This window comes from Cricetulus griseus (assembly GCF_003668045.3).
Source record: "Cricetulus griseus strain 17A/GY chromosome 1 unlocalized genomic scaffold, alternate assembly CriGri-PICRH-1.0 chr1_1, whole genome shotgun sequence".
NCBI classification, from domain to species: domain Eukaryota; kingdom Metazoa; phylum Chordata; class Mammalia; order Rodentia; family Cricetidae; genus Cricetulus; species Cricetulus griseus.
Window position 1 is genome coordinate 134,116,436 of NW_023276807.1, and position 12,549 is coordinate 134,128,984.

At 44.2% G+C, this 12,549-nt stretch overlaps 1 protein-coding gene across 8 annotated transcripts in view; it reads left to right on the plus strand.

Moving 5' to 3' along the window:
• The window catches only part of Limch1 (LIM and calponin homology domains 1), a 314,380-nt gene extending 302,099 nt beyond the window's left edge, over positions 1-12,281 (plus strand). For 5 of the 8 annotated variants that reach the window (XM_035452755.1, XM_035452759.1, XM_035452760.1 and 2 more), the window contains 4 exons: positions 478-601; positions 3,697-3,805; positions 6,550-6,652; positions 12,256-12,281. In XM_035452755.1, coding sequence (XP_035308646.1) covers positions 478-601; positions 3,697-3,805; positions 6,550-6,652; positions 12,256-12,281 — 362 coding nt within the window. Of the gene's footprint in view, positions 1-477; positions 602-2,237; positions 2,325-3,696; positions 3,806-6,549; positions 6,653-12,255 lie in introns of all 8 variants that reach the window. The other 3 variants (XM_035452757.1, XM_035452758.1, XM_035452756.1) reach the window with 2 other exon arrangements.
• Positions 12,282-12,549: the final 268 nt, after the last annotated feature.

The window sequence follows — 12,549 nt, forward strand, 5'->3', positions numbered from 1 at the left end:
CACACACACACCTGTGGCATGTGCTCCCCTCCAACACAAAATATAAATAAATGTAATTTTTTATTTAAAAGGAGGCAGCTCACAACTGTCTGTAGCTCCATATCCAGGGGGATGTGACACCCTCTTATGGCCTCCATGGTACTGCATGCATGTGGGTCACAGACATACATGCAAGCAAAATACACATACACAGAAAATAAAATTTTTTAATCAAAGGGAGACTTTACAATAAAACCTTTAAGTTATCATAAACAGTGCATCCGTCAAATGTCCCGGTCCTACCATGGAACATACCCTGCCCCAAAAGATGCTCTTGGGGGGTAGATTCAGCCAAGCCGGTTATATGTGCTCCCACCCAGCCCAATAGAATTGCTGTGAGGACCAGAAGCCATCAGCACTTTACAGGACTGTGTATTCATATTCCCAGGTATCAAATTGATGTTGCTGAACATGTTTATATTCCCTCCTTTGTCTTAGAGCCACCTCAGAACCAACAGGTGTCAAACCCATCAACATACACATCAGAAGATGTGAAGCCCAAAACTCTACCCCTGGATAAAAACGTCAATCATCAGATGGAGTCTCCGGGTGAAAGGCGGAAGTGAGTACACAAATGAGATGGGTGTGGGATTCCTTTTAAAAATGTATTGACTTCGATGGGGGAGAAGTGTAAAACGACGAGACGCCAGCAGCATTTTTGTGCGTTGTCTCCATTTAGTCATTTAGAAGCACTCCGGCATAATAGTTCAAAACTGTTTCACTCAGTGAGCCTTCCCAATACTGTTACAAGGTTGATAATCCCAGTTCTCAGATGAAGAATTTAGGGGAATTACATATCTTGCCCCGGAATTTGACTGGTTAAGTATTAGAGGAATTTACTAGGACTCAGCTTCCCAGCAAGACTGCAGTTAAACCATGCATTGTACCTTGACCTCAGTGAAGCCATGTGTCACACCTTGACCACAGTTAACCTATGCATCACACTTTGACCACAGTTAAGCCACACATCACACCCTGGCCACAGTTAAACCATGTGTCACACTGTGACCACGGTTAAGCCATGCATCACACTTTGAAGGCGCTGGCTTTCGTTACTGTAACCAGTCATTCCTCTTGGATCTGGACTGTGTGGGGTTCAGGGTCTGTCTGCCTCATCCCTCCACAGAACCTTGAGCCAGTGCCTTAGCTTTTCCCTGCCTTCATTTCCTCATTATCAGGGGGAATGAGACTGGTACCCTGCTCTAGATTCCCACACCTAGCAACTAACCAACACTGCAGTGTAGGCCATAAGCATACCCCATTAGCTTCTCTTCCTTCTCAACACGATATGGAACCACTAAGATCAGCAGGAGTTCAGATCACCTAGATGCAATGACTTGCTATGGTCACTGTGGTGATTTTCAGCCTTTTTTTTCTTTCAAGCCATGGTGCTTACACTTTGAAAATGTGCCTTTTGGAGGAGACAGGTGCCATCGGAGTTGGGGAGGCCAGGGTGAGCAGGGCCTCAAGGGATCTCACAGTCAAGCAGCCAGGAGACAAGAGGGACTTTGTCTGCCTCTGTGTTCTTGTTTTCCTTCCCTAGTCCACTCAGGGCTCCTTAGCAACCCCTGCACCCGCGTGACATGGTGGCAACATTAACTTGGGGCCTTCCCTGTTTGCTTGAGTGGCCATGTGACCCTAGCTGCATAATATTTTTCCTTTGCAGAGTCTTTGCCATAAAGCAATTTTTAAAAATCTCCCCCAAACTTCTGGGCTGCCCTTAAGAATTTCTTCCTGTGTTTATAGTCATCTGTCAGTCCCACTAAGCCAGTAGTTTTCACACCAAACTAGCATGCAACAACAGTTTGCTCAACAGTGTAGATAACAGCCCAGTAATTAAAAGTGAAGAAGAATTTACCAGTATTCTCCTTTCTAAGCAGCCATGTCAGTGTGGTTTTCATTTTACATATGTGTGCATTCCTTCTAAACATGATTACTAATTTTTTCCAAAAAGACAAAAATAAACAAAAACCAAGCATGGTAGTACATGTTCCTAACCACTACACTTGAGAGGCTGAGCCAGGAGGAGGACTAAGCTTCAGGCCAGCCTGGGTGCCATAGTGTGACCTTATCTCAAAACAAATACGTGAAGATGCCAGTAGGAGACTCCTTTGTGGTCCTTCTGTTTTCATTTTAAGCTAAAATGTCTTTTTATCAAGGCTTCTGTTAACTTTTTGTAACTGTGGGATCCTTTACAGGAAAAGCCCTCGAGAGAACTTCCGGGCTGGGCCCCTGTCCCCCTGTTCTCCTACCCCTCCTGGCCAGTCACCAAACAGGTATAAGAGGTCAGCGAGCCTTCCAGAGGCTGTTTGTGGTCATAATTCTGGCCAGATTAGTGCTTGCCAAGTGATGCTGAGAGACTTGTTATCCATATCCCTTCCCCACATACAGAGGCGGGAGGAGTCAGGAAAACATCTCCATCTGCCTGCAGATTCATCAGCACGGGGTAGAGAAAGTCAGATGTGTGGTGCTGGCCATGGCCATTAGGTTTTAATGACATTGTGTGGAACATGCAATCTAATAATAAAGCCCACCAGACAGTTGCTGGGCTCCTACAGCAGTGCCTCTGCCTCCAAGATGATCAGCCCTTGGAGGACAATGGGCTCCTCCAGAGAAATGGAGAGTCTGGGACACAGAACATCATCCTCTTTGATCCCTCCCTAGATTTCTAATGGTGGCTCTGGACATTAGGCGGTCCCCATGATATCTTTAAAAGTACCTGGGTGTCTGTCTGTCACAGGCACAAATAACTAAGGGCCCCGGGGGTTTTCATTGATTTCAGAGGATTTTTCATGGCTAGTTAAAGGGAAATCTTAATCAAAGGAGTTTGATGAGGCTGGCTCTTTGATGAGACCTCTCGATGTCTGCTCTTCTGTTTCCTCTGTCCCTCTTCCCCACTGTGGCTTTCAGATGACAATGCATGCTTGTGAATCATGGGAAGGCTGCCCATAAGACGACAGGCCTGTGGTGGCAGGTGGGCAGTTGACCCTGCCCTCTCACCTGATGTGACCTGCTGAGTTTAGCTCCAGTCTTGTGGGTGGACAGTGTCCAGGGCTATAGGTGGAGGAAGGAGGTGGGTTCAGTCCCAGGGGTTTACAATATAGAAAGCAAGTGCCATTCCTGTAGACTGTGTTTGTTCTGGAAGACACAGTAGAGATAGACTGGCCAACCCTCTCCCTTTGCAGGTAGAAGGGAGACCCAAGGAGAGCCCTTGATGGCACACCCTGGACTCAGGGAGGAGCAGGAACCCTATCTCTGGGCCTCCACAAGGCACCTTCCCTCCTCCATTACAATGAACTCTTTGTAAGGGAAATGCAATGGACGCTGCTGGAGCCACATTGGAACCGTAATAAAGCTAAATCTGAGTGTCTTTTTAGGATCTGTATGTACACATGATACGTATAGTAAATCACTCCAAGGTGCTCAGCCACATCGGATTCAGCACCACGTGGTGGCCCATCACCTTGTTGGCAGTATATGGCTCTGCTTAATTCCAAATTAATTGTCACTTTGTGATCCTCATTCTATTCATGATTTAAGCATTTTTTAAAAAATCCATATCTCCATCTTTTCATGAGGTTGCCTGTTGAGTGAGCCAAGGTTCTTTCTGACTATGGTTTTTGGTTGTTGTTTATTGTTTGTTTGTTTTTGACCCAGGTCTATTAGCGGGAAGAAGCTGTGCTCCTCCTGCGGGCTCGCTTTGGGTAAAGGAGCTGCAATGATCATCGAGACCCTGAATCTCTACTTTCACATCCAGTGTTTCAGGGTATGTACACAGCACTCGCCTCTCTGAGCTGATGTCAGAGTGTAGGTCATGTCCTGTGCTGAGAAATCCCTCCTGGGGGCTGGAGATATGGCTCAGAGGTTAAGAGCACTGACTGCTCTTCCTAGGTCCTGAGTTCAATTCCCAGAAACCACATGGTAGCTCACAACCATCCGTTATGAGATCTGGTGCCTTCTTCTGGTGTGCAGATATATGTGGAAGCATAATGTTGAATACATAATAAATAAAGTTTAAAAAGAAAGAAATCCCTCCTGTAACCTTGTAACCTCTCCCCTCATGGTAGAGACAGATGTGTGGGTCAGGTCCAGATGTAGACAGATGTGTGTGTCAGGTCCAGGTGTAGACAGATGTGTGGGTCAGGTTCAGATATGGACAGATGTGTGTGTGTCAGGTCCAGGTGTAGACAGATATGTGGGTCAGGTCCAGGTATGGACAGATGTGTGTCAGGTCCAGGTATGGACAGATGTGTGAGTCAGGTCCAGGTATGGACAGATGTGTGTGTCAGGTACAGGTGTAGACAGATGTGTGGGTCAGGTCCAGATATGGATAAATGTGTGTGTGTCAGGTCCAGGTGTAGACAGATGTGTGGGTCAGGTTCAGCGCTAAGGATACAGCTCTCCAAACCTGAATCCCTCTTGGAAGAAAAATCCTTCTAGAAGAAAAATAGGTCTGTGCCATTTGTCTTCCCATACTTTTGTTACTAACAGCAGACACTCCAAAGGAAAGTCGGGAACGAGACCCTGGGGGACAGCCAGGCTTCTGAGTCTTTGGGTCTTAAGTATTTATTTGAAATATCTTTGCTGTTCTTTAACTCTTGTGTGACAGAGTTTTAGGTGTTGCCCTAATGGAATTCTTTCTGCCCAGTAAGTGACAGTGGCTAGCTGTAAGATTCAGTTTTCAGAGAGAGCATGCCTGTGGCCTCAGATGGTGGCTGCCTCCGAGAAGCCCTGTATTAAGTCTATTGATCTGTTGTTGTTCCTTGGTGTGTTGTGTGTTGTGTTTGAAACAATGTCTCACTGTGTAGCCAAGGCTGGCCTCAGGCTGGCCTCAAACCACTCACAGACCTCTGCCTCAGCCTCCCTAGTGCTGAGGTTACTAGCATGCACCACCACAGCCAGCCAGTCAGTGGCCATTGCTGAAGAATCTTAGGTGGTAGCCATTCTTAGTCCGATTACTTAATTAGTATGCTGTGTCAGTCATCAGCTTCTGTAATAAAGAGTGAGTAAGAGTAATGACTCTGTCTTCCTCAGTCGCCACTGTTTCCCTTTGTGTCTAAAGGAGTAGGTGTCAATAAATATTTTAGATGGACTAGTGCATTGCACGTGAGGAGCCTAGCTTCTAATACCAGATCTCCTGCAACACAGAGTGGGGGGCCGTTATACTTGGTTTGCTGTCAGATGAATAAATTGTACTATATCAGCATATCCCAGCCTCTCTTTCTACTCACACCTTTCAAATGAATATAATTGATTTTAAAGCCAAGCCTTCTACCGCTGAATTTGAGTCGTTGTTTTCTCTGCATGATGCTAATACATTTTCTTTCTCTATTTGGATTTCATCCTTTTTTTCATTGGTAGAATCCTTGGCTATATCATCAACTTGTATGGGATTAAAATAACTCACTTTATCCTTGGTATAAGAAACAGTCAATGAAGTTCACAAATCACAAAAGGCAGTGAAATGCAGTTTCCATCATTTGCTGACTGTATCCATGTGACCCAGCTAGTCTTAGAGCATGAACCAGAGGCTGTACTGAACCCTCTGCAAGGGGCTGGCACCTGGATGGTCCCCCAGTGCCACTTTCTCTGTTGCAAGTGCCGCCTACACTTCACTACTGCTCTCAAACACCTCAGCTAATGGGGGTTCCATACCCAGGAATTTGTTACCTCTAATGTGGAAATACACAACAGAATGTGTTCCTTTAGTAATTCTCTGGTAGAATGTGCTGGAAAGCCTAGATTATTAGTAGTCAGGCATCAAGGAATAGCATTGGTTACATGTTTGTTTAAAACCAGTAGGGTGTAATATGTCAGAAATGGTCCTTCTATCTGGATTGAGAAGTTGTGCATTTTAACAGTTGAGCAGGCTCTCAAGTCACTGCAATGTCACTTACCAGCTTACCAGCCCAACAGTTAGTGTCTCTCAGCCTGTGTCCTTCTTTGTAAAATACAGAAGTTGAGGTAAAATGGTCAAAATGTATTACTTTTTGCCATAAATTAGCTTATGATGACATATCTAACTCATAATAGATGCTCAGTGGACATGGAGATCATGGAAATATCCCTGTGTGCCTAAGATAAGCAGTGTCTTAGCTACTGTTCTATTGCTATGAAGAGACACCATGACCAAGGCAACTATTACAAAAGAAAGCCTTTCATTTGGGGCTCATGGTTCCAGAGGATAAGAGAGTCCATAACCATCATTGCTGGAAGCAGACAGGCATGGAGCTGGAGCAGTAGCTAAAAGTCTTGAACCACAGGGAGCAGGCAGAGTCAGACACTGGGCCAGGTATGGGCTTTTGAAGCCTCAAAGCCTACCTCCAGTGACACACTTCCTCCAACAAGGCCTCACCTCCTAATCCTTCCCAAACAGTTCACCACCTGGGGACTAAACATGCAAACAAATGAGTCTATGGGGCCATTCTCATTCAGACCACCACAGTCACCAGCATGTTCCAGACATAAGTCCCTGATTGTCCTATAACTTCTGTCCCTTCTCTCTTGTAGTGTGGCATTTGTAAAGGACAGCTTGGAGATACAGTGAGTGGGACGGATGTTAGGATTCGCAACGGTCTGCTAAACTGTACTGAGTGCTACATGCGATCCAGAAGTGAGTATGGAGACAATGTGTCTTACCCCCACCCAAGTCCCCCATCACACTTCTTCTGTGGGATTTGGTGCATGGATTCAGGTATTTTCTGCCTCCGGTTGGCATTGCCATCCCTGGAAAGGGGATCCTTAGGATGGAGCCAAAGAAATGAAAAGCCAGTAAGCAGTTGCTCCTTGCAGGAAGTTCCTGCTCTAGTGGGCAAGTGGTTCTTACCCAGGATTGCGAGCATGTGGCCAGGTAAAACAATAGGCAAGGTTTGAGACACCTGCCTGAGCTCACTGCAGGGGCCTTGTTGAGGCAGAGGAAGGCTTAGGGTCTGCAGCACTGTCCCTTGGTCAAGCCTGTCTGCAGAGGCCAGCAGATACTGGAAGAGGTGGAATGCCAGAGTGGCTGTCCAGGGTTTGATACGTAAGTGCCCACTCTGCAGTGGCAGAGCCCTTCGAGAGTCTCATTATAGAATATGGTTCTGTTCAGAAATAAACTTGAAAGTCCACTGAAACACAAAATGATGGCTCCTGCCTCTCTGACCCCACCCACTTCCATTCATTTGCACACAACAAGAACTTAAAACTGGCTGGCTGTGGGGACTTTCTGGGTTGAGCCACCAGAGGGCGCTGCTGTCTAACGGTTCAGACAGTTTGAAACTGGAGGCTTGCTGGACCTGAACAGCAGGAGATCTTTTAATGCAAATTCACCAGTCACATTGAAGAAATGGCACCTGAAATTCAGAAATATTATTTGTCAGAGTAAGTGAAGAATTATATTACTGGCTGCTAGATTTTGAGGATAAGAATAAAAAAGCAAAATTAAATTGTTTTCATTCATACCTACAGATTTAGTGCATTAGGGAATACAGAGGATTGTATGCCTGTTAGTAAAGTGAGATGAGACAATGTCAAAAGTAGGTTGTCTGGATCTACAATAAACCTTGAAATCCACACAGTTCCGGTGGAGCTATTGGTGAATAGAGGGAATTATGACGTCATGGATTACACGTGACATTGTCAAATAGTATTGTATGTGAAATGTATAAGCAGTATTTAGTATACCTCATGAATGTGCATGCCTACAAATACAAATGTATCCATACACATGTAATGACTAACAGTTGTACCCCCCCCACACGTGCACAAGACAGGGTTTCTCTGTGTAACAGCCCTGGATGTCCTGGAACTCTCTCTCTCTGTAGACCAGGCTGGCCTTGAACTCACAGAGATATGCTTGCCTCTGCCTCCCGAGTGCTGGAATTAACGGTGTGCAAGCACACAACTGTACTTTTTTAAACTAGGCTTTGTGTTTTGTTTTTGTGCTTTGGGAAGACAAATGCCCTTTCTCCCTAGGTTTCAAAGTGATTTCTGTGTAAGTCACGCTTCTCTGCCTCAGCAAGCAGCTGGATAGGAATCATAGTCCAGAAGGGGGCGCTGTTGGAATAAGGGACTGTGGAGGTAGCACTGTGGATCTGAATTTCTTTTGTAACTGAGCATGCTCAAAAGATGCCAACAAGCCTGAACCTGCCTCTGGGTGGCAGTGACCCGTTTTCATCCAGGCTTTTCCGGGCGGGGGGGGGGGAGAGGGGGATTTGTTGTCATTTCCTTTGGAATTGGGTTTCTGGCTGTAGGCTAGAAACTTCTGTTACACATGCAAATATAAAGGGCAAAAACTGTTTTTAATTCTGACTAAAGAGAAGAGCCAAAGAATTCCTGGAGCAATTTCTGCAATAAGAAAGCTATTTGAAGGGAGACTACACATGAGATTTTTGTTGTTGCTTATGATAGATTTTTTTTTCCTTTTATTAGCCCATATCTGTTGTACCAAATGCTGGGTTTCTTCCTGCCACTTTCATATATGTAGATCCTGTATGCTCATCATTTTCATGGGGGGAGGGGGGAGGACAGAGAGCCATTATCTTTTCTCAGAGCAGAATATTGTGTTTTTAGAAGATTAAATACTGAGAAGAAAGCAGGGTGCAGATTGTTTCTCTGCTCACTGTGTCTGCACCTGTGCCTCTGTAGACATTCAAAAGAATAAACAAGTAAACAAATACTATAATTCTGTAAGGTTAGAAATTGTGAAGTCTACAGAAGCATACTAAACTGGAATCAAAGTCTCCCTGAGGCTACCCCCTTTCCTGTGGTTTCTTCAGGGCAGAGTTGAAATGGGTGTTTGTGTATTGTGCACACACTTGCACACGGGCTGCATCTAGCTGCGTGTGTGTCAGGCTTCACTCCAGAGTGACTGGGCTCTGTACGGAGTTTTTGTTATAGCCGTGTTCAACTTAATGCCTTGTCAGCATTTCCATGTCCTTTCTTCTGGGTGGCTACTCGAGTTGTTTCCAGTTTTTGAATAGCATTTGCCGAATACTTGTGTGGACATCCTTGCATATATCTGGATGAAGATGTGAAGTCATCTCCAATGGGTAGAAACCGAGCAGAAGCAACATTGTATTAAAAGGCATGATCGTCTTACAGTTTCAGACATCTTGCCTGATTATTGTCTAAAAACAAATGAGTCCTCCCTGCAGAGCTCATGGGGAGCCTCCCCCCTTCTTCTCTGCTGATAGCAGCTCTGCAGATTTTTACCCCTGGGCTGTCGGTGCAGCTCAGGACAGAGTGTTTGATTAGCGTGTGAGAACCCACTCTGCTAGGCAGGGAGAAACGTGCATGGCTTAGATATGTAGAGGGTGGCTATGGTGTAAATGTGTGTGCAATGTATGTGCGAGTGGAGGTCAACAGCACGTGTCTTCCGCAGTCACTTCTCACCATATATTTTGAGACAGGGTCTCTTATTGAACCACAAGTTCAGTGCTTCAGCTAGCCTAGCCGGCCATGGAACTCTACAGATCCACCCATCCAGACCCACACCCCAGTGCTGGATTACAGACATGCACCACCATGTCTGGTTGCTTCTATGTGGGTACTGGGGGTTCACACTCAGGTGTTCATACTTACATACTTAACAACTGAGGCCTCTCTCCAACCCCAAGACGTGTATTTTTAATTCTGAGTTCAAACCTCTTCCCCTGTGTTTTTTTTTTTTTTTTCTCCATTTGTGTTTGCTTTTCTGTGACTTGGCTCTCTGACCTTTGTCGTTCTTGTTGGGACCCGATCTGCTGAAGTGCTCTGCAAGTTCGGCATTTGCCTGGTGTTGTGTTGGCTTCATGATGCACTTACTGGTTTTTGGTTTTTTTTTTTTCTTTTCACTTTGTGATTTATTTTCATGCAACCAACCTTTACTTTAAATAAATATATAAATTATTTGCCTTTCAAATTTCTAGGCCTTATGCCCTACTCAGGGAAAGCAACACTTTCTATTCCAAAGGTATAAACAAAATGAGCTGAAAGTTATCCAAAAGTGTTTACACACTTTCAGTGTGTAAACGTGTGGTTCTCAGGAGTTTATTTGGAGATAAAAATTAGACAGAGATCAGGCAAGTTAGCCAATGGTGCAAATGTTACTTAATGATCGCCTTTGTCTATGCAATGCTAGCTTTCTCATGGGTTACTGTGTGTTGGAGTCTGCTTCTGGATGTATAATTAGATTCTTAATGTACTTACTTTCCACTACTGAGTGGTTTTAACCACTATAGCTTCATAATATGTTTTAAGGTTGGCTAATAATAGCCGCACACATTCCAGTTTCTTTCTTTTTTCTCCCCAAAACTTTCTTATCTCTTTCCCATGATTGTTTTTTTTTTTTTCAAGCAAATGTTTGAATCATTTCAGGTTAATTTTAATTAAGTAAACACATGTTAAGAGGAATGACCAGAGTATATGAGAGTATCTCCCCCCCACCCCCACCCCGGCTATCTTACGAAACAAATGTACTCAGGAATGATGTGATAAGGTAGGAATTATTTAGCTGAAGAACTATAAATATACTTGACAGGTTGACTGTATCCTCAGATTGAAGTGGTGAGGGAAAGGTGGGTGACAGTGGTTTTTCTTCTTTTTTAAAAAAATACTGCTTTGAATTGAGAAGAAGGGAAATGGATTGATGGAAAGTTTGGTTTACATCAGAGGCATTCCAGAGAAGCAAAAACAATCACTTCATTCTGTAGAATAACAAACCTGAATATTTAATCCTGTTTTCCTCAAGTAACTACAGTCACATTTAAATGAACTTTTTTTCTGTTGGAGGAAAAATGGCATAAAGCATATTCAAATGCAGTTCCTAAAAGCCACGTAAGGAGTTTTTAAGTTCATATGTAAATGGCAATGGAAGTGCAAAGCAAATTACCCGTCATGAGTCAAGCCATCGCATGTTTAACTAGTGCCATTTGTGCTTGGGCATTGGATGGCCGCCTTTGTACATGGCATTCTGTTCCATCAGTCACTCTGGTGAAATAAATGCACTTAGCACAAACTCCCCCGGGCCTTTTCCAGTGTGTTCGCCTCATCATGACCGTAGTGCCTAAACTGGAAAAGAAACCTTGTGAAAGCTTCACCAAGAACTGGAAATTTAACCCTTCCTAGATTGGGGAAACAATACAAGGCACTCAATGAAGTGTTTGAAATTTGAATTTCACATAAAGCCATGAATTTTTGTTGTTTTTTTGGGGGGGTTGTTTGTTTATTTTTGTTTGTTTGTTTATTTTTGGTATGTATGTTTGCAAATTCAAATGTATGGGAAGCCAGGAATGGTGACCTTAGTTGTCATTCTTTAGATGCTGTCCTGTGTTTGTGTGTCTGTGTGTCTGTGTGTCTGTCTGCCCATCTGTCTATCTGTGCCTGAAACTCGAGTTAGCTAGGCTGCCTGGCCAGCAAACCCCAGAAATCTACCAGTCTCTGCCTTCCCAGTGCTCAAATTACTCCCCTGTCCCGAATTCTGTATGGTGGTTGTGATGGTGGGAGTGACTCTGGTTGAGATAGTCAGACTCACACCAGAGCACAGATTGACCTCAAAGTCACTATGTAGCCAAAACCAGGCCTAGACTCTGATTTTCCTGTTTCCACCTCCCATGTGCTGAGATTCCAGGCATGTACCAGAACACCCAGCTAAAACAATAGCTTTTCACATTGCATTTCAGATATATAATCTTTATTTTCAATGTATCTGTGTTCCAAACATTGCATGCTCCAGACCTAGCACAAGTGTGTCCCAACTGTCACAGGGGATATACGTACATGTTTAAAATACGTGTCTATCTGGAAGTCAAATTTATTAGGTGTTCTGTGTTTTACCTGCTAAATCTAGCTATCTGTTTCTTTAGATCATTTAGATTTCCCCAATTTCAGTGAACTGATTGTTTGACCTAAGACCTCAGGAGAAAACAATCTTCTTGCTTATGTGTCCCAAAGGACAAATAAGAAAGCTTAATGGGAGGTCATTTGGTTTAGGGGAAAATATAGTCCTTACATCGGGCATAGACACCACCTGCACGCATGGCTGTGTGGGTCTGAGGGGCTCACAGCTCTGTGTTCTAACACAGCCGATGTGATGCTACATCCCATGCCCAGGTGTGATCCTGAAGGCCATAAGGTGGGCCACAACTCCCCTTCCTGTGGGGAAGAGACATTGGCAAGGGGAATCGCTAACTTGAGAATTTTGAAACATGACAGATGAGACACATTAACTAACCCAAGTTTCTGTTTTTCTCACCACAGGTGCTGGCCAACCTACAACACTGTGATGTGGTTGGGAGTTTCTGGACCACTGAGCATTTCTTTATTAAGGGTGTCCCTTGGCAACTGCTTAATTAAACCCCAAGTTCAGGGGCTTCCCAGCATTCATCTAGTTTCTGGAAGACTCTTCTACAAGGTGGTATCTGCTCTTTTGTATTGTAGCACAATGTTTGTGCTTTTTCTGGTAGGGGCTGATTTTTTTTTCTGCATTTGCACAGTATATACAAAAGAATATTGCATTGTAATGATCCTGAACAGTTAACAAAAAATAGTTTT